Source organism: Spinacia oleracea, chromosome 5 (assembly GCF_020520425.1).
Source record: "Spinacia oleracea cultivar Varoflay chromosome 5, BTI_SOV_V1, whole genome shotgun sequence".
Classification (NCBI taxonomy): domain Eukaryota; kingdom Viridiplantae; phylum Streptophyta; class Magnoliopsida; order Caryophyllales; family Amaranthaceae; genus Spinacia; species Spinacia oleracea.
Genome location: NC_079491.1, coordinates 38,060,927 through 38,086,364, shown reverse-complemented (window position 1 = coordinate 38,086,364; position 25,438 = coordinate 38,060,927). Strand labels below are relative to the sequence as shown.

The window sequence follows — 25,438 nt, the reverse complement described above, 5'->3', positions numbered from 1 at the left end:
TCTCTTTAGGCGACTTTTGAAAGTGTTAAAGTGGCCTGTCAGTTTATTTACACAAGGTACGTACATACCTGTGTGCTTGGAATGTGTGATATTTGTTTAAACCATGTTGAAATTGTTGATGAACTTGGGTATGTTGATATTATTGTTGAACTTGGTGATGTTGATATTATTGACGAACTTGGTTATGTTGAAATTGCATGTTTAATACTGTTGGACGGACATATTGAACTTATATTGCATTATGAGAATTGTAACATGTTAGTATGGATGATTGATACAAACATGTTGGTTGGGAACACTAGATTATTCTATATGTTGGTTTGGATCGATTGATTATTGTTCCCTTTTTAGCTTTTCACTACTTTATGAGGGCGGTGGACCTTGTTTAGTAAGTTGAAACTTTATACCCATATACAGGGTTTATCATGGTTAAAGGAAAGGTTGGGTAAATTGGAATGAGTCTTGATTGATGCCTTTATGATCACTTACTTAATTCCAAGATAAAAACAGTTGTAAACGAATGTGGATTGTATGCCTTATGTGATTGTTGAGTCATAACAGAGTCTCAATTTGTAAATCATGTAAAGTGAAACTGAGTAGCAATAACTTTAGACTGTGCACGTCTAAAGTGACGGACAAACAGGAGTTGGGGTTCATGGTGGTAGCCCATGGCCTTTTCCGGGACCGGATTGATCACCGTGTTCTATTTTTATTAAAACGTTCCTCGATATCGCAGGTCACTGAGGTTACGGAGTCGCGCCCGTACCTCGTCTTCCTTAGTGAAGACTTCTGGATGGACAACTCGGTCCATTGTCTATTTCAACTAAAATAATATTATTGTTATAAGTCTAGCCTAGTCTAGTCAAGTATGGTCGTCAAATTATCATGTTTTGTCTGCCCTTAATTATGTTCATTAGTATCATGTTAGGGTTGTTCGTTTAATAGAATCATGTTAGGATTATTATTGATTTAATATGTAGTACTCAGCTTTGCTGATTACGTGCTTTTGCTTGTGCATGTTGATCATGGCTATGCCTTATTGATCCTGTGATGACCCAATCTTTGGTGAGCAGTCTCTAAGGATCAATAAAGTTTGAAGATGTTGCATCATTGGGATCGGGAATAGAGAGCTTGTATTTAGTTTTGATTTGCTAAGTTGACTTGGGTTTGTTTAATTGGACTTTAAACTTGTTAGTTGATCTTATTTTCGTTGATTGGTTTTGGGATTAACTATGTAATCGATTATTATAAACCTAAAGTTAATTTTATGTTTTCCGCTGCAAAATTCTGAATAAGCCGTTACGTTTTCACACGGGCGATAATACTTTGGTAATTCCCTATAGTTATATTTATAAAAGGGTTGTTTTAGAAAAAGGGAATTGTCGGGGTATTACAGTTCATCGAACGGGTCAAAGAACTAGGTAGATTTAATGTAGTTCAGTTTTATAGATTCTCAGACGGACATGTGGAGCTCATAAGTCATAAATAACTCATACGAAGAAACATTCTAACTTTAGAATGTGGGCCATAACAATTAACAAGTAATTAATCTCTTCCTCGTTCAACCAAAACCCCCCGTTTTCAATAAGGAAATCCTGGTCCTGGATAAATCCTAACTGCAACTTCAAGTCTCCAAGTCCAACTCCAACTCCAACTCCAACTCCAACTGAATCATGGAACTCACCCTCTTCTCTCACTACCATTCCCAATTTCTCTACAAATCCACTTTTAGTAGAAACTTGATACCCAATACTAGAAATTTGACGTTATTAAATTGCAGTTGCTCATCTTCATCATCATCAAAAGATCCTGCAAAACCAACAACATTATCTTTGACTAATGATGGAAGAAGGGCATTCATGAGTTGTTTACTCATAGCAGGTTTGTTTTTAGTTTTTCTGAATTCCCCCTTTTTGGAATTTCGTTGATTTTTCATTCATTCATTTCTGTGTCAATTTCGGTTGGCGTTACCTTTGATATAAATAAATGCTCGTTGATGCAATTTATAACCTTTTAATTTTGCATTTATTTGTTGATGTTTGACAAAATCTGGAAAGAGAAACAACAGGAAGAGAGAATTTTATGCTTTTCTTAATTGATGAAAACTGAATAATGATTATTACAATGGTGCTTGCCTTTTATAGCTTAAACTAATTCTAGAAGCTACTAAAACTGTTACAACTAAACTCCTAGAAATAAGGGAGCTACAATAACAGAATGTGCCAGCATGGCAGCTCATGTGCATTACTTGTTTTGCACGAAATGATCTTATGCTCAAGGCTGAGTAATACAATGCTCATAAGCTTAACAGTCCCCCTCAAGATGGAACATCACATGTTCCAATCTTGGACAGTAGTTGTTGAAACTGTGCAGAAGAAAGTGGTTTAGTAAACACATCTGCTAGCTGATTTTCAGTAGGCAAGTATGCAAGATGTAGTAGCCCTTCCAACACTTTGTCACGTGTAAAATGACAATCAATCTCAATATGTTTTGTTCTTTCATGAAAAACTGGGTTTCTAGCAATAAGCAAGGCTGACTGATTATCACAGTGGAGACTAATAGGTTTGAGATTGATGACTCCCATATCTTCTAATAAATTAACCAACCAAGTTACTTCAGCTGATGCTGCAGCATTGCCCTGTATTCTGCTTCTGCAGATGACTTTGAGACTGTATTTTGTTTCTTAGACTTCCATGAGACTGGTGATCCTCCTAAGAGTAACACATAACCAGTGATGGACCTTCTAGAATCTGGACATGAAGCCCAATCTGAGTCTGAAAAATCTTGTAAGCTGATACTGTCTGAAGCTTTCAACAATATTCCTTGCCCTGCAGTGTGAGCTAGATACCTTAATGTATGATGTAAGGCTGTAATGTGAGGTACTCTAGGGTGTTGTAGAAACTGGCTTAGTAACTGAACTGCAAAGGACAAATCAGGTCTGGTGTGGGTTAGAAAGTTAAGTTTCCCAACCAATGATCTGTATTTTTTCTGTGTCAGAATACAACTCCCCATCAGATAATGTCAACTTCACATTCACTGGAAGTGGTGTTATGGCCTTCTTTGTGATGTCAAAACCACAATCACTGAGCAACTCTTTGGTAAACTTCTTTTGACTAAGGATGATCCCTTCAGTTGAATAGCCAACTTCAATCCCTAGAAAGTAGTTAAGTTTCCCCAAATCCTTGATGCTAAATTCCTGGTGCAAATAGGTTTTCAATGCAGCAAGCTTGTTGGGATCTGTACCAGTAAGGATGATATCATCAACGTAAACTGCTGCAATGCTGATATGACCATGTTCTCTATGAATAAACAGATTGTAATCATGCTTGGATTGAATAAAACCCTGTGTTTCAAGAGCAGTCAGAAGTTTCTCATGCCATTGTCTTGAAGCTTGTTTTAAGCCATAAATGGATTTGAGTAGCTTGCACACTTTATTATCAGGATTGTCAACACCTTCAGGAACTTGCATGTACACCTCTTCTTTCAAATCTCCATGGAGAAATGCATTATTAACATCTAGCTGATAGAGAGGCCAATTTCTGCTTGCTGCAACAGCAATCAAGCATCTCACAGTTGTCATTTTAACCACTGGACTGAAGGTCTCTTCATAATCTATCCCATATTTCTGGTTGAACCCCTTTGCAACAAGTCTTGCTTTACATCTTTCCAGGGCCCCTGTTGACTTCAACTTGACTTTGAATACCCACTTGCACCCTAATGCCTTTTTCCCTTTAGGTAACTTTACCAGTTCCCATGTCAAGTTATGATCAAGTGCATTGAGTTCCTTTTGCATAGCTTCCACCCACAGTGGATGCTGTACAGCTTCATCATAGGATAAAGGCTCTGTGATATCACAAAGTTGTGACAAAAGAGCCTGAAATTCTGCAGGAAAAGTGTCAAAAGAAACCAGATTGCACCAATGTTGAGTGTACTGTGGAGAAATGATGGATTCTGGATTTAGTACAGATGAATAACATTGGTATGAATCTAGGTATGATGGTTTTCTGTGTGTTCTTGTGGACTGTCTAGGTGGTGGAATTGTAGAAGCATTCTCAGTAGTATCTTGTCTGTGAGAATCAGGTGGAGAAGGAACATCAGTGGGACTAGATGAGGGATGAAAATCATCATTGTTTGAACTAGATGGAGAAGAAGGTTGAATGTATGTAGGTGTTGAGTGTGGTGAAGGAAATATGGTGTCTGGTGAGTTGCTATGTTCCTGGATAGTAGAAGATGAGTTAGGTGAAGGTGAGTTAGGTGAGGGAAATGTGGTTTCTGGGGAAGAAAAATCTGGTGTATCAAAGATTACAGGTGATGTGACAGCAGGTAGATAAATGGCATGGATATAGGGATGATCAGAAGAACTGTGTTTGTGATAAATGTGGAAGGGAAAATGTTTTTCATGAAAGTGAACATCCCTTGACACAAAAAATTTGTTTGTATCAAGTTCTAGAACCTTGTATTCTTTCTGAGAAGTGGAGTATCCTAAGAAAACACATGGTGTAGCTCTGTGATTCAGTTTAGTTCTCCCTACTTTGGTTGTAGATACATAATACAGACATCCAAATGTTCTTAGGTGAGACAAATCCATGGTTTTCTTGTATAATCTGAAATGTGGGGTATCAAGATTGATTGACTGCAATGGCATCCTATTGATCAGATATGCAGCACATAACACACATTCACCCCAAAACCTAGCTGGTACTTTAGATTGAATGTACAAAGCTCTTGCTGTCTCTAAAAGGTGCTTGTGTTTCCTTTCTACCACCCCATTTTTGTTGTGGTGTATAACTGCAGCTAGTTTGATTCATAATTCCAAACTTTAGACATAGTTTCTTCATTTCCCCTTCACACAACTCTTTAGCATTATCAGACCTAATGCATTTAACCATGACTCCAAACTGTGTCTGAACCATATTAAGAAAATCAGTCATGACAATAACAGAATCACTCTTATTTTTCAACAAATGTATCCAAGTAAATCTGCTGTAATCATCTACAATTGTCAAGAATTGATTACATCCAGAAGGTGTTTTAACAGAGTGAGGACCCCATACATCAAGGTGAATCAACTCAAAAGGAGCAACAGTCTTAATACTACTGTGAGGGAAGCTAACTCTAGTTTGTTTAGCTGCAGGACATACTTGACAAATTGTATCCTGTATACAAGTAGTCACCTCACACTTAGGATTTATTAACTTCAATTGACTAAAAGGCAAATGTCCTAATCTTAAATGCCAAAGTTTAGCATTGTCTACAGAACTAGAACAAACTGCATTACAAACAATACTTGTTTCTTCTGCTGCAATTCTCCCACATTGTAAAGACCTGATTTCACTTCACCAAGAGGAATCAAGTTCCCTTTCTGACACCAAACAAAACACTGATCATGAGTAAATCGAATTTCACACTTCAGATCTTGACACAATTTGTGGACAGATATAAGGTTGTACTTGAAGTTTGGAACATATAAAACATTCTGTAGAGTTATGTCAGGATTTAGAACCACAGAACCAACATGAGTCACAGGGATTCTACTTCCATCTGGTATGGTTATAAAAGTGTTTTGTATGTCAACTGGTTTGCAAGTAGTGAATTGGGACAAATCATGACAGAAATGGTCAGATGCACCACTATCTAACAACCACTTAGAATTAGTTTGTGATAGTAAGCATATACCTGCCATCAAAGCAAGATTAGTCTGATTTCCAGAGGTTTGTTGTTGCTGTTTAGACATCATATCCAAGAGTTGCTGGTACTGTTCAGTTGTTATTGTGGGAGCAGTCACAGTCTATGTTTCAACACAAACATCAGAATTAGTGCCAGATGAGAGTGCAACTACTTTAGAATCTCTGGAACCTTTGAAACCTGGTGGATAACCATGAATCTTGAAACATCTATCCACACTGTGTCCTTGCACTTGGCAGTGTGTGCAAAAATAGCTAGAACCTGTTCTTCCATATCTGTTTGTGTTTCCAGTTTGAAAACCACCACCAGTGTGTTGTGTTTTGAATGTTTTGTTGTTGTTGTTATTCCAATGATCTCCTCCAAAACGTCTCTTCTCAGCTGCAAAAGCCAGTGTCTCTACTTGTTTGTTAGACTGTGAGATTTCTTTGTGTCTTTCTTCTTGAGCAAACAATCTGTATGCCTCAGATACTTTAGGCAAAGTAGGCACCATCAATACATTTCCTCTGATAGTAGCAAACTGATCATTAAGCTTCATCATAAATTGCATCACCATCCTTTCCTGTTGCCTCAAAAAAAACTTCTTAGTGACATTACAAGTGTAGTTGTTACATGTGCAATATGGCAGAGGATTAGCTTCCTCAATTGCAACCCAAACAGATTTAATTTCAGTGAAAAACTCTGAAATATTCTTATCTCCTTGAGTGATCTCAGCTAGCTTTTGTTCAAGAGAATAAATCTGCGCCAAAGATGCAAAACCAAACCTGTCTTCTAAATCAGTCCAAACATCTCTAGCTGATTTCAGAAACATCACACTCTTAGCTATCCTATCATCCAGATTACCTAGGATTAAAGAACACACCAAGTCATTACACCTTTCCCAAGCCTTACTCTCCATTGAACCAGGATCAGGTTTGATGTAGCTTCCATCAATGAAACCAATCTTATTCTTTGCTGACAATGCCAGCAGCATTGACCTCTTCCAGCTAGCAAATCCTTCACCATTAAACTTGAATGTAACCAACTGAGTTGAATTTTCATCTGATGGATGAATATAGTAGATACTTGCAGGATCTTGATTAGGAGGTAGTACAGAATTTCGTCTTGAGGTTTCTGCACTTGAATCAAAATCTTCAACAGCCATTTTCAGAAGTAACTCTTGGATTAAGAATCAGAAGATCAGGAATATAGAGAGAAATTTGGAGTTTTAACTACGAAGTTGCTACTAACACCAGAAAATCAGTGCAACAAATTGTGGAATCAGGAAGAACAGAAAGCAATTTTTGAAGAAATCAGAAAGAATTTTGCGGAATTTCAGAAAAAATGAGCCAAGAATCTTTGATTCTGCTCTGATACCATGACAAAATCTGGAAAGAGAAACAACAGGAAGAGAGAATTTTATGCTTTTCTTAATTGATGAAAACTGAATAATGATTATTACAATGGTGCTTGCCTTTTATAGCTTAAACTAATTCTAGAAGCTACTAAAACTGTTACAACTAAACTCCTAGAAATAAGGGAGCTACAATAACAGAATGTGCCATCATGGCAGCTCATGTGCATTACTTGTTTTGCACGAAATGATCTTATGCTCAAGGCTGAGTAATACAATGCTCATAAGCTTAACAATGTTGTTGTAAATTTAGCTGAGAATTTGTACAATCTGTTGGTATTTGTTGATTCAAGGAATTGACAGTTGTTAATACCCAATGACATATGAGTAATCGATAAAGGGTTTTTGGATTTGAGTGGTTAATCCTATTAGTAACCTTGTGCTCTCTTTTTTCTGAAATGGCTTGTTTGTTAGACGGTAGTAAAAGGCGGTAATGGTCTTGAATGTATATGTTCGATTATTCGTTGTAAACATGCAGTTGAAAAACGCTAAGTTTGAGTGTAAGAAGTGAAAATTTGTATGGGAAGTGAGTACTAAGAAATTCCTAGTTAATCTCAGTGATTATATGTGATAGAGTATAAAACTTTGGGTGAATCCCCAAGATTAGTTTTATACACTATCATGTCAAAGGACCAACTCAACCAAAAGCTTAAGCTTATGGTTGAAGCCCCAAGATTAGTTTTATACTCTATCACGCCCCCTCACATGAAAGCCCTTTGGGCTTGAAGTGTGAATGCAGCATAGGCCTCCTCATACCTAGCGCGAAATATTTCACTTTGAAAGGAGGGGTGGATGAGATTTGAACCCGTGACCTTTGCGTCACGTTGGCTTTGATACGATGTCAAAGGACCAACTCAACCAAAAGCTTAAGCTTGTGGTTGAAGCCCCAAGATTAGTTTTATACTCTATCAATATGGATGGCATAAGATGAACAAGAGGACATTCTTACAGAGTTACAGTGTTGGGTGAGTAATACTTGGTTGTATCTTTGTAATACATTGTGTATCTTTCATGTACATTGTGGGTGTGTTTCCTGCATCCTTGGTAAGTAGTTGGTATTTGATAGTCCTTGGTCCTTGTGTAGTCTGTTCTGAATTTTCTGTGATACAGCTGGTGGGTTGTGTATCACTGATCTGGCTGGGGCTGTCAGCACAAGTAGAAGAGCTGTAAGGTTTCTCAAACTATACTTTTACTAATGCATCTTTCTGCTACTATGGATTTAAGGACCTTTTTATTTCACAGCTTAGAGGAGCAAAAATACCTGAGACCGAATTTACAACCCTTCCCAATGGTCTAAAGTTAGTCAATCTTCCTAATATCTCTTTATCATTATTATTATTATTGTTATTATTATGATTTTTAAAGACCCTTTCTGTAGGTACTATGACTTGAAGGTTGGAGGCGGGGCAGAAGCTGTAAAGGGATCTCGTGTAGCAGTACGGTTGTGACTCATTTAATTTATTGTCACTGTTTAAAAGTAGACTTGGTTATGCTTGGAAAAGGAAGTTATATTGCATGTCATTAGCAACTTACAATTTTATACAACATAAAATGTCTTAAATGTTCAACTCTGCCTCAATGTATTCTGAATCATCATGTTCTAGTGTTTGCTTAGTATATTAATGGGGAAATTGTGTGTAATTGCTTAATTGATGCAAATTATCATCTATAGATTTGAAGGCACTATGAAACTGTTTACACTGGTTTTATCCCCCGATTTTGACAACAAGTATTTTCTATTATAAGCTTTGGTGATGCATGTTGATGATCTATCTCACTCAATGTGTTACCTGTGTGTGCTACCATTATAGGTGTTCTACTTGCAATTTATCTAAACCTTTGTCAGGTTGTCCTCTGTCGTTTATATAAAATTTGTACGTAGGTGCATTATGTTGCTAAATGGAAGGGCATCACTTTTATGACTAGTAGGCAAGGGATGGGAGTTGGCGGAGGAACGGTAAGATCTAACCTTGCTGAGTTGCTGTTACATGTAATTCTCACTAGAAGAATAAATGAAAAGAGCTCAATGGATGGCCAACATGCTCGCCCATTTTACACGCATTAACTTTTGGGTATTTGATTTTTCATATCTTTAGGATCTGGTACTTATAGTTTTGTACATGAATTTGCATTGGTCATGTACTTCTTGCATCTGGGGCATTGAAATTTCATGTTCCTCCTAAAGTCTTGCTTGTGCCGGAAAGTTTAATTTCTTTTTTTTATGCATATGCCTGAATGCTTTTTAATTTTGTTTTATTACATCTGCAGCCTTATGGATTTGACGTTGGCCAGTCAGAACGCGGCACAGTTCTTAAGGGGCTAGATCTTGGTGTTCAAGGAATGAAAGTGGGTGGCCAGGTGAGACCATTAGTTACTAATTTAACATTGATGCATGTCAACAAAAGAGAATTCAAAATCTTCACATCTGATACTTCTGCTGAAATTCGGACAGAAGAAGTGGAGCTTAATATGCAGATTTCTTTGCATAAAATTATAAATAAAAGTTTTATTAACATATAACTCTTCCTTGCTAATTTTAGAGCTCGTTGCTTAAAAATGCAGAGAATATTGGTAGTTCCTCCAGAACTAGCATATGGGAAGAAAGGAATCCAAGAAATCCCTCCAAATGCAACAATTGAGGTACGATACACTCTGGCATCTAATTTTCTCACTTCTAGTAATGGGTAAGAAGCAACACGACACTGATTTGACTTTGCTGTATATGAATAAGCTTTTCTTTTATGTGGTATAAAAAAATGGTTTTTTGTGTTAAATTTTAATGCGGGCTATGATTGATTAACTTCTGAATTATGTATCTAACATGAAGTTTTGATGGCTTCAGCTTAGATGTCATTCATCACCTGAGGCGCTGTCATTCTGAGCGTCTGATCCAGTTCTTCCAACTGTTAAAATGTTTACTGGATGAGTAATGTTTAGTCCAAAATACTATTCTGGTAGAAGTAGATGCCTCCGATATTTGATGCCCCCATATCCTGAGCATTTGATGATTATGAAACATCTTTATTTCAAGGCAGAATCCTACACAAAAAATACCGTCCTAATTAACACACAGAGTCTTGAATTTCATTTGCGTATTTTAAGATATACCGTCCTAATTATATATCTTATAATGTTGGTCGCCAATGAGTGAGAAAAGCCTCTTTTAAGTTAGTGTCTGTTTGGGTTTTTGAGATGCAGATCATATAGCTGTTTAAAACTAATTTTTTTGTAGGGTAAATTATCATTGCCATTTCCAAACTGACGGTGCACAATTAGTTCATGCTTAAGATCTGTACCATTTTTAAGCTTCTCCACTTGTGATGAAGCCATAACTTGTGTATATGTCAATAAAAAAAAAGGTTACCTACGGCTTACAAGGCTGGAGCTCAAGTAGCCATAACTTGAGTTGCAAATCTTGGTGGCAATTTGGGAAAGAGGATAACCTGGATAGATATAGCTATAATACTCACAATTTACAGTTAAGTGCTATGTTACTTGGACTCGGGTACTAGTGTCGGACACGGGTACATGTCCAAGTGTCCCACTCGGCTAAATTGTGAAAATTTTCCAGGTTTTAAGTCAAAAATGAAGTGTCGGAGTGTCCGTACCCATGTCGGAGTGTCGAGGGTCCGACACGGATACTTGAGGTAAAATGAAGAGTCGGAGTAACATAGGTTAAGTGTTAGATGTTTAACTTTTGATGTTATTGCTTGATGTTCTGAACCATGAGGTGACGTGAATAAACGTTATGCTTCATTCAATCGTGTCCACGAGTTTCTGATGATATTACTAGACACAAAGAACATCATTGGCTCTCACAAATCTTCATGAAATTGTCTGTAGAAAAATAGGGCACATATTGGAACAAGTCAGCAGTAAACCTCCACTGCTTCATATCCGCATAATAGTGTCTGGCACGGGCATACCAGTCATAACTCAAGTATGTTATGGATCTTCCAACTAGACATTAACATTCCCGTGATCCATTTTGCTTTCTTTGGTCATTCTAAAATCTTATACTTCCTGATTTTCTATAATTTGCCTATACAAGTGTAACAGAATGTGAAATTGCTAGTTTTAAGTCCTCTCTGCCCCCTCCGGATTATTTAGAAAACAAAAAAGAACAATGATGCTTAAGAGAGCCATGCTACACTGATAAAAAGCTGAAAAAGATCTGCTCAACAATTTGTGACCTAGAATAACAAGTCCACCCGTAGGAATACAGAAGACCACTACCTATCCACCCCATTTTTGCATGAATGTCAGATTCCATAACAAATTTGACTATCTGCAAACTGCAGATTGACTACCCCAAATCACTTTGGGTAGATTTCTAAGGGGATTTTTATATGCAGCTTTATCCCGAGGAACTGGATAGACTCTGATTGAGTTATACCGAGTCCTTGACATAACCTCTTATTGTTGGTAATGATTTTAACTAGATCAGGGAGAAGTCCGGTATGTTATTGTCCATGATTGTGTTATATTGATTGGTAAAATAAACTGAGGGTTGAACAAAATGATTTGTCGATAACTCTACTTACATATTTATTCAACCCACCAGTAAATCTTCAATTTCTTGATTTTTAGTAGAAATTTATTTTGTCCATAACGTTCTTTTCTACTTGTCTGCAGTTCGACGTGGAACTATTGTCAATCAAGCAAAGTCCTTTCGGGTAAACCATTGTATTGTCGAACAACCTTTGATTCTTAACAGTAAAAGCTCCCTAATTGGTTTTACTGTTAATTTGCTACTGCAGGTCTCCAGTAAAGCTCGTGGAAGGATGATATGATCCTATTCGTGTATGGACAACTATTGTTCAATTTCTTTGACTGCAAATATTGTTTCTTGCGGATGAAGATTCTTCTCAACTATCCAACATTTTTTGTCAGTTTATCCTTGTATAATCTTCAAATATATCAAGCGATGTCAGAGTAATATCAAGCCAACATTTGTAATGTCTATCCGCAAAATGTTATTCTCCAAGTTTGCAAGTGTTACCCAAGTACTTGTAGATTAGATAGAGTAATAGATTTGCAAGAAATAAGCATTGATCATTTTCATGTTGTTTTTTTGTTCTACTTCGAGGAGTTCCCACTGCCTTGCAAGAAATAAGACGGGAGTTTGCTTGGGTACCTCGATGGCCAACATTCCTCCCATTTGAGGTTTTTTCCATTCCCAAGACTCGAACCCGAGACCTTTTGGTTAAGCATTGATCATTTCGTCTAAATGAAACTCCATTGCACTCCATAACATAAGTTCATATGTCTAACACGCATTAAATTATTTATTCTCCACATCTTTTTTCTCGCTATATGAGATTAAATACCGTGTACATTACTACCATCTGTGACTTCCTACGGCAAACTGGATTATATAAATAGACAATGCAAGTGTAATGGCTCAAAGCTAGCCTACATAACGAAATCCAAAACCGATTACCAAGAGCTCTTTCGTATAAGGGTGATGATAAAGGTCGCAAGTTGCGACAACATTTAGTTGTCGGAATTTAATTGGTACACATAGGCGCCACGTAAGGTATGCGTCATCAGATTATTTTTACTACCAATACAATATTTTTACTATGAAAATATGTAAATAAGGTATTCGAGATAAAAAAGGAAACAAATTAGAATATTAAGATTTCCCTTCTTTTTTTTGAAACATGTATAATAGGTTATATAAGTTAAATATTTTAATTTCCAATTTAAATCATGACACATAAGCATGTCATGTCATCATTGTGACACGGCTTAAAGATCGCATGTTGCAACCTTTATCACTTTCGTTCATATAATTAGGATGACAACTTATTTTTTATCTCCTGCACATTAGTCAAATTCATTCAGGACATTTAGTGCTTACTATAAATATTTACATGCATTACTCCCAGAAGACGTTAGTTGATTACTACGAATCCTACTACTCCCTCAATTCTTCGATGGCATAATCCTAATTAACTACTGCATTCACACTAATGGTAGAAATTGAGCTAGTAATATGATGACTAAATATTCTAGGCAATAAAATAAATGACTACTTCCTATACCTTCCTTTCAAAGCCACAAGACCTTCTCTTATGCAGACTACTTTTAAACCTTTTGCATTTACTTTCAGTTCAATAAAAACTTTTTACTGTGGAAAATTATACGGGAAGTAGAGATCTATGAAAGCCAAATAGTGCATGACATATACTAGTAAGAACACCAAAGTCACTGGTTTCTAAAACAAAATTCGTTAGTGTAAATGTGTAATATGTACAAGTCTTCCAGAAATACAACTTTTTTACCATCTTTGGATCAAACTCAGGCAGATCAGGGTGTAAACTTTCACGTCCACGTACAGAGCGGAAGTATCTTCACCTCCGGTAACGATACCGCTTGAAGTTGAAATACACATGTAATATTCCTCTTTCAAAGGTGCACTTGTAACCTTTTTTATGGGAATATTCCCACTCTTTATTCACTATTCGGAATGCCTGCAAGACCAGATTTAAAGATTTAGCAAAAAAAATCTCGGTAGCATAAAGTGATAAAACTTCAAAACCAGCCATAGAAGGTAACTACTTCAAGTTACGAAGAAAAAAGTAAGAAAAAAAACAGGGGATCCAGATACATACTATGTCCTCATAAGGAGGGCCGGCATGGAACCTAATGATACAAGTCTCACTGCTGTCGCCATCTTTCTCAATAAAATATGTGGGCGCCTTAATTTTATCAACAAGATCCGGGTAGAAGATATTAAACTTGTACCCTTGGACAATCTTTGGAGGAGGGTTATCATGGTCATAATGTGTCTGGTTATACTTGTTCCATTCATAACCAGTATGAACACGGTTGAAGTACTTGGGCTTTCTTGGTCGATATTTGTCATGCCACCAATACACCTACAACAACAGCCATTTTAGTTTCTTACAAAAGGAGCTTTGAGTTGCAATATGAAAGGCTAAAGGCTAAATGTAAGTACCTGTGAATCTAGATTAATTTCGGCACCAGCACCAAATACCGCATCACCATCCTCCACGACTCCCATAACTTTTCTAGCCCTAACCTCTAAGTCATCCTCTGGTTGAGCACGAGGTTTTGAAGCCATTGCCTCCTTCGCTCGTTGTTCCTCAATAACCGCCAAACGCTTCCTTTCCTGTTAATTCAGCAAAACCAGCGTAAGTACACAACAGGCAAAGGCTTGATTTAAATAGCAGAAAAGTTAAGATCAGTCAACTTACCAATATAACCCTGTCCTCCTCTGGATCAATTGCCTCTTCAGTGTCTTCACTGTGTAAGAGCTGTGGAGAAAAGGACCCATCCTCCGCTTCCGACTCCTGAGCTTCCTCGTGAGTGATGATGGGTTCTGGAGAAAATGCTCGAGCATCTAGACATACTACACGATTCAGATAGCTGTGCTCGAACAAATGTTCCTCAGTTTTGAAAAGAAAAACAACTACCATGCTTAGAGAGTAACTCATACCTTTGACTTCTTCCTCACTTTCCTCCTCTTCTATCTTTTCCTCCTCAGATTTCACGTTTTCATCCTGGAGAGGCTGTTCAAGGCGGTGCAAATGTTTCCTAAGCAGCTTGGCATGGATTTCCTTGAGACAAGCCTGCACAGCAATGGCAATCAATTTCGGCTGAATGATCTATTTACCAATTTCAAATATAAACTTATAAGGTTTAACATTTGGCACCAAAGTACCGACCCAACCTAACACACACCTTTGCCTTGTAAATGTGAAGCCGTTTAACCACAGCTTCCCAATACTCAACCACCTTGGCTTTTCCAGAACGCATCTCAGACTCAATTTGTGCTTGCAGTTCTACCAAATCCTTGTAACTCTTGCCTTCCAAGAAATTTCTGACATCTGTTTCTATACTTGAATGCATACCTCTTTCTTCAGCAAGTAATTCGGCAGGTGGTTGCTCTCCGCGCACTCTAGCTCGATCAATTGCATCCTTTCGCCTTGATTCACCGAGCTCCCACTCGCAAACCACCATCAATGCCTGTCAAATCATATAGACATAAAAGAATTAAGTGTGCCTCAGTTAGCCAAACATAAAAATTAATTAACATATGAAGAATAACAAACAAGAAAACTACATAACCCTTTTACCCTAGTGCTCTAACCCCCTAAAGTGAGTAGCAAGTTATAAGAAGATTAATAAGAAGATGAGCGAAGTAGACAGGAGCACAATCCAAGAATCAATTCAGAATTAGATGAAAGCTGTGAACAAGGAGTCCGAGGGCAAAAATGTAGGTACATCAATCCATTATGGTTTCCGAAAATTGCCCAAGTAAGGTAAGGCGCATAGGATATAACTGGAACAGCCATTGAACTATTGAAGTCCCACTAAAGTAATGTCAAGCACTGAAATAGGAGCTTAAGAAGAGGTTCTATACTTCAATAGCATCTGGCTGCTTTCAGAGACATCCACCTACAAGTAGTGCTGGAGATGGTGAGGACTAAGGAGAAGATCTAGAAGCCCCTTGAAGTTTGGTAGATGCCATCATATGTGAAATCATGCTGGAAAATGGCTCTTTTTTAACTTTCCAGTGGTGCTAAGCCCACTTTTCAAGACGGGGCGTGGAAACATTCCTTATGAAGGTTTGAGGAAACTATGGCGTTGGCAGTGACAAGATTGTCTCCAAGAAGAATGATATATCCAGAGTGATATTAGAACAGGAAGAGGAAGGCTCAATTTCTGATAACCTCTTTCTATCGAGACAATTAATAGGTTATAACAGGATTACGAGGGTATGAGGAACATTGACACAGGGGCAACCAGCACTCTGCAAACTAAGATGAGCCCAACCTCAATTCATAACCACTCTATTGACTAAGGGTTTCCTTCTATTTTTCTATTCAAATAAAAAATCACTTGACTGCAAAACGGAAACTCTCTCTATCAATAGCGGGGGTGCTTCTGCTAACGTACACCTTTTTCACCATGCCCAAAAAGAAGAACCAAAGGCTTGGAATAGGGGGCTTTGATGGGGAACACCTCCTCTTCCCTTAGCCCAATCTTCACGGCCAATGAATCAGAATCAACGAAGGAATGACACACCCAGGTTGCAAAACAATGGAACAGCAATTTGCGACGGCATCGAAGGCTGCTCCTCATCCGAGTGCCAGTCTGGATTCGCCAGCATAACAAGAGGCTATAAATGCGTATCATCGAGCAAATTTATGCAGCCTCAACCCTCTGAACTCACCATAAATCAGTTTGTGCAGCGCCCTCCATCAATGGTGAGTGTATTGACTGAAGCAATTGAAATGGGGAATTTTGGGGAAACGATGGAGACGGTAGATGCAATTATGAGGGGAATCAACCAGGCCTTATTAGCTACTCCAGTCAGGCCATTCTTCCATTCTTCCAGGTGGAAGCACTCCTCCAATGGAAACAGAGATTCCAGCAACAACTGTACTGCCCAATAAGGTGGGACATTCGGTTCATGGTAGGTTGCAGATGGAAAATCCGTGGAATTCTTGGGAATGGAGTCAGGTCCGCAGATATACCTCCATGATGAGGGTTTTTGTGATTAAATTTACATACATGAAGGGTAGAAATGTTGTATTGTACTCAGGACCTCATACCTTCAATGGTAAACCTATGATTATCAAACAATGGGCTGCGAGTTTCAACTTTCATGAGGAAATTTTGAGAATTATGTCAATTATCCCTCTTTGGGTTAAACTTACCGGTAAGCTTGTTGGGGGACTGGTCGCTTAGCGTGTAACAGCAACAACAACAAAGCCTTAGTCCCAAAATGATTTGGGGTCAGCTAACATGAATCGTCGTAGGAAATCGTCATTGTCACCAATCAAACCAGAAAGGAGCAGGAAGTAAAAAGAAAAACGCAAGGAAGAGAAGGTGGAATTAATGAAAGTAGGATAAGAGCAAAATGTATATATATTATAGAAGAAATATTGTAAGAGATAATAAAAAATAAGTAAAGTTTAAAATAAATGAATAAGTAAAATAAGTACATTTCAAAATAGCATGTCAAAATTAAAAAAATTCAAAAGAATTTTAAAAGTAAAATAAAAATAAGAATAAAAATCAATTAAAAATAGAAAGAAACATAAACATGAAAGTTGTATAAGTCAAATGAAGTCATCAATATATATTCTCTCCCTCCACTCTGTCCTATCCAACGCCATATTTTCCTCAATCCCAAGAAAGCTCATATCGTGCTCAATCACCTTCCTCCAAGTTTTCTTAGGTCTTCTCCTACCCCTTGCAATTCTATCATTTTGCCACTCTTCTATCCTCCTAACCAGGGCATCACTTGATCTTCTGCTTACATGTCCAAACCATCTTAAACGATTTTCCATCATCTTAAACTCAATCGGTGCAACCCCTACTTTCTTCCTAATAATCTCATTCCTCAAACGATCCTTTCTTGTATGCCCACACATCCAACGTAACATTCGCATCTCCGCCACATTCATCTTGTGCACGTGACAATGTTTCACTGCGCAGCATTCCGTGCCGTATAACAAAGCCGGTCGAATTGCCGTGCGGTAAATTTTCCCTTCAATCTTTGGGGCATGCCTGAATCACATAGGAACCCTGTGGCACCTTTCCACTTCAACCAACCTGCTTTGATTCTATGGGCCACATCGCCATCCACTTCTCCATCCTTTTGGATAATAGATCCTAAATAACAGAACATTTCAGAGCCTTGGACAATTTTCCCATCTAAGGTAATCCCCCCTATCTCTCTATCTTGGACTCCACTGAACTTACACTCCATATATTCCGTCTTGTTTCTACTCAACCTAAAACCCCGAGATTCCAAAGTTTGTCTCCATAACTCCAACTTACTTTCCACTCCTTTTGTTTCATCAATCAACACAATATCATTTGCAAACATCATGCACCAGGGTATACCATCTTGGATTGACCTCGTCAATTCGTCCATGACTATAGCAAAAAAAACGGGCTAAGTGCGTAACCTTGATGCACCCCAATCGTAATGGGGAATTCTTCGGTCTTACCAACACTAGTTCTCACACTCGTGCTAACTCCCTCATACATGTCCTTGATGATATCAATATACTTCCTCGGAATTCCTTTCCTACTTAATGCCCACCAAAGAATTTCCCTTGGTACCTTATCATACGCCTTCTCCAAATCGATGAAAACCATATGTAAATCCTTCTTCTTATCCCGATAATTCTCCATTAGTTGCCTTATAAGATGACTGGTCACTTAGCAGGATTGGAAATTATATGCTGATGAGTGTACTTCTAGACAATTGCGGGTTTCATTCGCTAGATTTTTGGTGGAGGTTGATGTGACTAAAACTCTGCCTAAGAAGGTCATAATTCAGGATCCTCAAGGAGAGACAATCGAGCAGACAGTAATGTATTATTGGTTACCCCCTTACTATAAGAAATGATGTAAGGTGGCGGGATGCGATAGTGGTATGGCCGTATGGGTGGACAAGCAAACACTACAGGATTCAAGCCAGCTACTCACCCACCCAAGCAAGCCAAGAGAGACAATCGAGCAGACAGTAATGTATTATTGGTTGCCCCCTTACTGTAAGAAATGATGTAAGGTGGCGGGATGCGATAGTGGTATGGCCATATGGGTGGACAAGCAAACACTACACGATTCAAGCCAGCTACTCACCCACCCAAGCAAGCCAAGAGAAGGATTCCAAAGGAAGTGGGGGAGACTGCTACTACTTAAACTTCACAGCAACAACCTGAACCTGTTGTAACTGAGAATATACAACAGCAACAACTTTTGGTTGAGCAGCCTGCACAACAGATTCCTACAGTGGAGGTCTACAGTAGATGGAGATGGAGGTAGAGGTAAACGTGAGGGGTCTTAATGACCCGGGTAAGGTAGGGGAAGTTAGGAAATTTATGAGTAACAATAACATCTGTGTTATGGAAGTTTTAGAAACTAGAGTGAAGCAGCATATAGTAGTAGATTAATGAACAAGTTTGGAAATATATGGCCCTGGAAACACAACTATGACTTTTCTCCTAAAGGGAGGATATGGTTGTGTGGTGGAAACACAGTGAGTTAACTGTTCAGATCCTCTACAAATCTGAGCAAGTTATTCACGGCTTCATGGCAAGGAAAAATGGGACTTTTAGTATAAGGATTTTGAGACTCTTATTGACACCGACCCGGTGGAAATTAAAAGCTGTTGCCACTTTTTCTCTTGAAGTAATAAAGGGCTCGGGGATTGTAGAATTGCCTCGGGAATTGATAGAGCTCTAGGGAAGGCTATGTGGCACACTGCCTTCTCCGGTTCACAGGTGGAATACATAACCCGGGATTATCTGATCATTCCCCCTCGGTGCTTAGATATGATATGGAACCTCAAAAAGGTGGTAGACCATTCAAGTTCTTCAACTATATGGCGCTGACCACTCTGAGTTTGATAAGGTGGTTTCTGATGGCTGGAACAAGGAAGTGACTGGGGCTGCCACTCTGCCAGCAGTTCCAATTATGGCAAGAACTCAAATTCATTAAAGGGGGTTGAAGCAACTTCATCATACAGAGATTTTTCCCGATTAGATTAGAAAATTGACTGCATCAGGTTAGAGTTGGAGGCTGACAGATATTACTCGGAACACTACTGTTGTGTCCCTCCAACACCTTGAAAAGGAGAAATTAGCCAAGTTGAGGAAATTTTTGGCAGTCCAGCAGAGTTCTTATAGACAGAAATCGAGAATCTAGTGGCTACAATTGGGTGACTCGAATTCTAAGTTCTTTTTCCAGCGCTATGAAAGAGAGGCATTCAAAAAGCAATATTGACTTGCTTTATGATGCCTCTGGGAACAAGCTTACAACTGAGTTACAAACTAAGTTACTAAGCAAGAAATGAAGGGGTTCTACACAGGGCCAATTGGAACTGCTGCAGATAAGCTTTAGGGGTTGACCTCCCTATTGTCAGACACCAGTTTATAATCAAGAAATTGATGATGCTCTGAGGGGGTGAGGGGTATTGATGTTAACAAAGCACCAGGGTTAGATGGCCTTAACCTTTAAGAAGGCTTGGCATATCATTAAGGAGTGCATGATGTTGTCAAAGAATTCTTTGAAACAGGAAGAATGCTGAAACAGGTTAACAATATTGTTGTTACTCTTATTCCCAAAGTACAGAATACATCCAGTGTTAAAAATTATAGACCCATAGCTTGTTGTTCTAAAATGTAGTCAATTGTGCACAAGCTTTTCATTCCTGAGAGATCAATTGCGGATAATATTCCATTAGCCTCTAAGCTAATCAAAGGCTACTCTAGGAAGAACAGCTCCTTAGATGCATGATGAGGATTTGAAAAAGGCTTACGATTCTATTAAATGGCCCTTTCTAAGAACTATGTTACACGAGTTGGGTTTTTCTGATAAGTCACAGAGTAGGAGTTTATTATGCAATGTCTTAGCACTGTATCATACTAAATTCTTGTAAATGGCTACCCTACTATGCCTGTCCCTGCAAAGAAAGGCTTGAGACAAGGGGACCCGATGCCTCCATTTCTATTTGCTCTTGGAATTGAATACCTCTCAAGGTGTTTGAAGAAGGCCACTACTGATCCCAACTTTCACTTTCATCCCGATGTAAGAAACTAGATATCACTGAAATGATATTTACCGATGATCTTTTGTTATTCTCAACGGATAATAAAATCCCTATCCAGACCATTTTTAATGCTTTCACTAAGTTCTCCACAACCTCCGGTCTGGTGGCTAACTTGGATAAAAGCAACATTTAGATTGTAGGTGTTTCAGGTAGTGAGCATGATGACCTGATTAGTGGTTTAGGTATGGCCAACCGTACTTTCCCCTTTAAGTACCTTGGTGTACCTTAACCATTGGGAAATTAAGTTTTACTGACTGCAACCCTCTGTGGCAAGAATCAGAAGTTGGGCTGCAAAGTTGCAGACTGCAGTTGATCAACTCTGTGCTATTTGGCATACAGTTATACTGGTGTCAAATCTTCGTGATGCCAAAGAAAGTCATGAAGGAAATAGATAGTGTTTGCCGGGTTTTTGTATAGACAGGTGGTGCTTCTAATTCCAGAAAAGAACCTATTTCATGTGAACAATTATGCCTGCTTAAAAGTTGCGGGAGGGTGGAACTTGAAAGAAATAACAATCTGGAATAAGGCTGCAATGAGCAAGCATTGCTGGGCATTGTCTTTGAAACAGGATTGGTTATGGGTAAAATGGATACACACCTATTATGTGAAGCAGAAGGATTCCTGGACCATACCAGTACATAATGTGCTTACTTTGTCCATGAGGAAGATTTGGCAATGAGAGATGTAATACAGGATACAGGGGGAGCTGACAAGTCTTCAATGATAAATTTTGAATTCATAATCTGTATAAAGCTCTAAGGCAAGAAGGTAATCAGGTGGAGTGGAAAAGACTTGTATGTAACAGTAAAGCGAGGCCTAAGAGTACTTTCATTCTTTGGCTAGCTGCTCAGAATAGGCTAGCCACAAAAGATATGCTACCTGGAAAATGTGCACTGATAGTATCTACAGTCTCTGTCAGCAGGGTACTGAAGACCTGCATAATTTGTTTTTAATTGTCCCTACTCTAGGGAGATTTGGAGGTGTTCTGAGGGAAATAGGAGATACAAGGAGTATTGTGGGGTTTGCTGATGAAATCAGTTGGGCTACTAAACACTCCAGAAACATTTAAAGCAGACAGCAAGGTGAAAAGCATCGCATTCACTGAAACTGTCTATAATTTGAGGCTACAGATAAGGTATTTTACCAACAACCTTGGAAATGCAGCCCTGTCGTGAGTAAGGTCCTGTTCAATGTGACACTCCGGTGCACGGAGAAGATGAGACGAGTTTTATCTAGGTGAGGATAGTTTGGAGGACAGTTCTGAGGAAAAGGGGGAAAGCAGGGTATCATGAGGTTGCTGGTGAGGTCAGATGGGCTGCTGCTCCCTGCAGACGCACGAACACTCAGTAAAAGTGAAGAGTATAGCCTTCACTGTTGTTAGTAAATTCTTTTTGTTGTGACAGTCAGATGCTCATAGGAGGTGATGCTTTATTTTACATTAAGTTGTGGCTTGTGGAGCTTCTCCAACCCTTCCTAGAAGGTGAGACGAAGCTATTACCACTTTAAACCCTAGCTTTGTAGTTTCGTAGTTGTGTTTCTTTACTAGGTAAGTAATTGTATTTTTTATTTGCCAAAGAAAAACACTACACCTATCCAGTCCTTTGGGCATAAAGAAGAAGAAATCATTAACTAGACGATAAGGTAGTATAGACGATAGAGGATAGTGGGTCCACAGGAGGAAGGAAACAGCGACATTCGTTACCCACAAAATGAACTTAGACAGATAGACACAATATAATTGAAAAAGATGAACATAATCATGGGGAAAATTTGTTAATTACTACCTAGTTGCTTTGTGGCTTAAAAGCCTTTTCGAAAACTATTGTAAATTACTATCTAAAAGGTTTCAAAGTAGAGACAGTGGGGGTTTAGCATAGATGTTATCACAAATTAACCCACAAATAAAACCATTGAATCCAGCTAAAAGTAGTATTATTGATGTAAATGGTTCCAAAAGGTAGTAATTATCAAAGAGAAAGTTTGGAAAGGTTTAAGAGCAAAAAATAAATATATGTCAAATGTAGTAAACGACAACTTTTCATACTACAAAAGTGCAATTATTGACACACGATTAAGAGAGCCAAACAATTTGAGATACTTGGCAGCTCCGCACCATATGCGACATATGAACTTCACCAGGATTCCGCTTTCACAGTTCGAAACAAGGCATTAGGCTCTCCAGTCTCCACCAATAAATCATCTCTTCTGGTTCTCTTGTGTCCTTTCACAACAGAAATTTCACAACAAAATTCCCTGTCTTTTCCCCAAATACGCAGTTCTAATTAAAACCAACAACCAACTTATCAAATCTACTTCCACAACCACATTGAAGTATTAAATACTCCTGAACTTACTCTAATTAGACCACGTTCCACTATAAAATGGACCCCCTGTTGATAATAAACCTCAAGGAATGAAATTGATTGGATGGAAAAAAGAATGAGAAAGGTTGTCACTATTGGATCAAATGACAAAGACATTGTTGAGAAAAAGATGGCTTTTCCAACAATTGATGAACTAATGACGGAGACAGCTGAACAATGCACAGAGTAGGAAATAAAGCAATACCTCCAACACTGCTATGGTGAAAGAAGTTCAATACCCCACTAAAGTACCTTATAACTTCCTTTAAAAATATTCTTAGTCTCTTCGGAAAGAAAATGTGGCAGTCACTCAATTTCCCAACTCCATCCAAAAAATATAATGGCTAGTGAAAAAAGTTCAACACTAATTATAAAAATTCAGAATTTTCAGATTAAATAGACATATTTAAGACAAAGAATAGTGCAACAATACCTCCCAGTATTCCACATGAGTTGGTGTGGCCCTATCTAAGCCAAGATGCAATTTTATATCATCATGAAGCTCTTCAATTTCTTTAACAGTAAGGCCCTGCATAAGATCCATCACATTCCCTCAAAAAAAAAAAAAAAAAATCCCTCAAAAAAAAAAAAAAGATCCATCACATACAAAACACCATAAGGAACACTTTCATACACAACACTTTTTCTATGAAAAATTCAATAAATTCACCAAAAGTAACAAGGTGAAACGAAAAAAAATACACAAAATTCATCACAAAGAAATGCAGAGACGATCCAAAAAGTCAATCTTGAATAGCCAGTGAAGAACCTGTTATGTGAAGTGTGATCTTAGCCATATTTGTTAGCACTAAATTAGGGTAACCAACAAGAAAGATAATTTCAGATAATAGTAATTTATTGCCATGCAATGTATTTCTCTTCCAAAAAAAAATCGTCCGGGAATTAGAAATGTTTTCTCAGGTTTTATGTGGGATGAAATCATGAAAGTCATGGAAGATTAAAGATTCGATCACATTTTCCTATTCTTTGTGTTCCCATTTTCCATGTCCTACCCTCCCCTTCACTCCCCTCCATTTCTATTTTCCCTTGTCTGTCTAACGTTTCTACCATGGGACCAAACAACAGAAGATCAAACTTTATTTTCCATTGAATTTTCTCTAGTTGAAAATGTTATCTGCCCAAGGATGCTACTTCTACGAGATTCTACAATTCTCTATCTAAATCACCCTAATTTAAGTAACTGTCTTCAACTGCAAATGGCAATGCAATATTACAAGACATAATCAAAGAAACTTAAGTTGCTGCATTGGACAGTTCAAGGCTACAATAATTTAATAGCAGCAAAAACTTCATCAATCAAAACAAAATAGTTACCTTAAACACCATGTAAGGCTCATCCAACTCAACATCGAATTCATCCGAATCATCGAGATACTTAGTAAGAACATCAATCGGTTTCGTTCTCCCCTCGCGCAATCGAATCCTCGACCTAACTTTACTCTGATCAAAATGAAACTCTTCCTCCTTCTTTTCAAAATCATCTGCTTCAGCCCTAGATCGTTCCCTCTGCAACAAAATCATCTCCTCTTCTCTCTGCGCCTTCTCCAACGCTCTCTCCTCCCTCCTCTTCTTTACCTTCTCAATCTCCGACATCCGGTCCTTCTGTCGCTTCTTCTCAGCTTTCACAGTAAATTCCTCCATTGGCACTCCATCGCACACATCCCTCTCAATCTTCTTCCTCCACACAAACTTCTCGTTGAGATTCGCATCACCGAACGGATTCGACTCGTTCGAGTAGCCAGACACGGTATGAGTCTTGAGCTTCTTCGCGACTCGCATTGCCTTCTTCTGCGCCTTCTTCGCGAGATACTCTTTTATCTCCTCCTCCGAGACCTTCTTCTTCCTTTTCCTCCTGTCTCCGGAGTCTTCGGAGGTTTCCGGAGAGGATTCTCTTCTCCGGTGACTGTTACTTCGTCGACGGCGTCTACTGCGGTCGCGGGAGGAGTTCGAGTCATAGTCGGTCTCGGACTGTGACACGGCCGAATCGTTGTCGGAATGGCGGCGTTGCTTCTTCCGAGAAGAGGATGGTTTCTCTCTCCTGCTGCTGCTCTTGCTTCTCTCGTGTCTCGCCATGTTTGTGCTGGTTAGGGATTTGAATGAATGAGTGTTTGAATAACAGATCATTATCGGTGGGAGGGGGTTGTGTGTGTGTTAAATTAAATTCTAAAAACACGTTAAAGATTTTTAGGGCAGGTTGGCCGCTAGCATTTGAGGTAACGCCATAACGGGGTAGCATTTTGAACTAATAACTAACTTTTGAGCCCGTTCACTTATATAGCGGTTATTTAGTCGTCTTTGAAAGTGTTAATTTTATTAAGGGTTTGCGATTTTAGTGGGAATATATAATTTATATAGAGGTGAAATTTGAAAGTT

The 25,438-nt window shown here is 38.5% G+C and overlaps 2 protein-coding genes across 6 annotated transcripts; one reads left to right on the top strand and one right to left on the bottom strand.

Annotated features, from left to right (window-relative positions):
• The first annotated feature begins 1,541 nt into the window (after nucleotides 1-1,541).
• Nucleotides 1,542-12,142, top strand: LOC110776441 (peptidyl-prolyl cis-trans isomerase FKBP16-4, chloroplastic). 4 transcript variants are annotated; one of them, XR_008921132.1, is made up of 10 exons: nucleotides 1,548-1,881; nucleotides 8,186-8,241; nucleotides 8,318-8,373; nucleotides 8,454-8,511; nucleotides 8,958-9,032; nucleotides 9,344-9,433; nucleotides 9,638-9,715; nucleotides 10,919-11,015; nucleotides 11,711-11,751; nucleotides 11,836-12,142. XR_008921132.1 is itself a non-coding variant. In XM_021981001.2 (9 exons), the coding sequence occupies exons 1-9, from the start codon at nucleotides 1,674-1,676 to the stop codon at nucleotides 11,861-11,863; spliced, it is 690 nt and encodes a 229-aa protein (XP_021836693.1). In that variant the 5' UTR covers nucleotides 1,554-1,673; the 3' UTR covers nucleotides 11,864-12,142. The 4 variants fall into 4 exon arrangements, 2 of the variants coding, with proteins under 2 accessions (XP_021836694.1, XP_021836693.1); XM_021981001.2 differs by lacking the exon at nucleotides 10,919-11,015 and having other exon boundaries at nucleotides 1,554-1,881; XM_021981002.2 differs by lacking the exons at nucleotides 8,958-9,032; nucleotides 10,919-11,015 and having other exon boundaries at nucleotides 1,550-1,881.
• A 1,086-nt stretch (nucleotides 12,143-13,228) lies between these two features.
• Nucleotides 13,229-25,220, bottom strand: LOC110776440 (splicing factor Cactin). 2 transcript variants are annotated; one of them, XM_021980999.2, is made up of 8 exons: nucleotides 24,380-25,220; nucleotides 23,478-23,573; nucleotides 14,789-15,073; nucleotides 14,544-14,676; nucleotides 14,302-14,456; nucleotides 14,043-14,216; nucleotides 13,696-13,962; nucleotides 13,229-13,554 (listed from the first exon to the last, which is right to left on the bottom strand). In XM_021980999.2, the coding sequence occupies exons 1-8, from the start codon at nucleotides 25,187-25,189 to the stop codon at nucleotides 13,435-13,437; spliced, it is 2,040 nt and encodes a 679-aa protein (XP_021836691.2). In that variant the 5' UTR covers nucleotides 25,190-25,220; the 3' UTR covers nucleotides 13,229-13,434. The 2 variants fall into 2 exon arrangements, with proteins under 2 accessions (XP_021836691.2, XP_021836692.2); XM_021981000.2 differs by having other exon boundaries at nucleotides 14,302-14,447; nucleotides 24,380-25,219.
• Between the last annotated feature and the right edge of the window lie 218 nt (nucleotides 25,221-25,438).

Bases quoted from the DNA above. Each gene is read 5' to 3' on its own strand.
- LOC110776441 (XM_021981001.2), top strand. From the start codon at position 1,674: ATGGAACTCACCCTCTTCTCTCACTACCATTCCCAATTTCTCTACAAA. The intron at 1,882-8,185 runs GTTTGTTTTTAG...TCTGTGATACAG, and splicing joins GAGTTGTTTACTCATAGCAG to CTGGTGGGTTGTGTATCACT. The intron at 8,242-8,317 runs GTAAGGTTTCTC...TTTATTTCACAG, and splicing joins TCAGCACAAGTAGAAGAGCT to CTTAGAGGAGCAAAAATACC.
- LOC110776440 (XM_021980999.2), bottom strand. From the start codon at position 25,189: ATGATCTGTTATTCAAACACTCATTCATTCAAATCCCTAACCAGCACA. The intron at 23,574-24,379 runs GTAACTATTTTG...GATCTTATGCAG, and splicing joins AGCCTTACATGGTGTTTAAG to GGCCTTACTGTTAAAGAAAT. The intron at 14,217-14,301 runs GTAAGTTGACTG...CTGAATTAACAG, and splicing joins AGGAGGACAGGGTTATATTG to GAAAGGAAGCGTTTGGCGGT.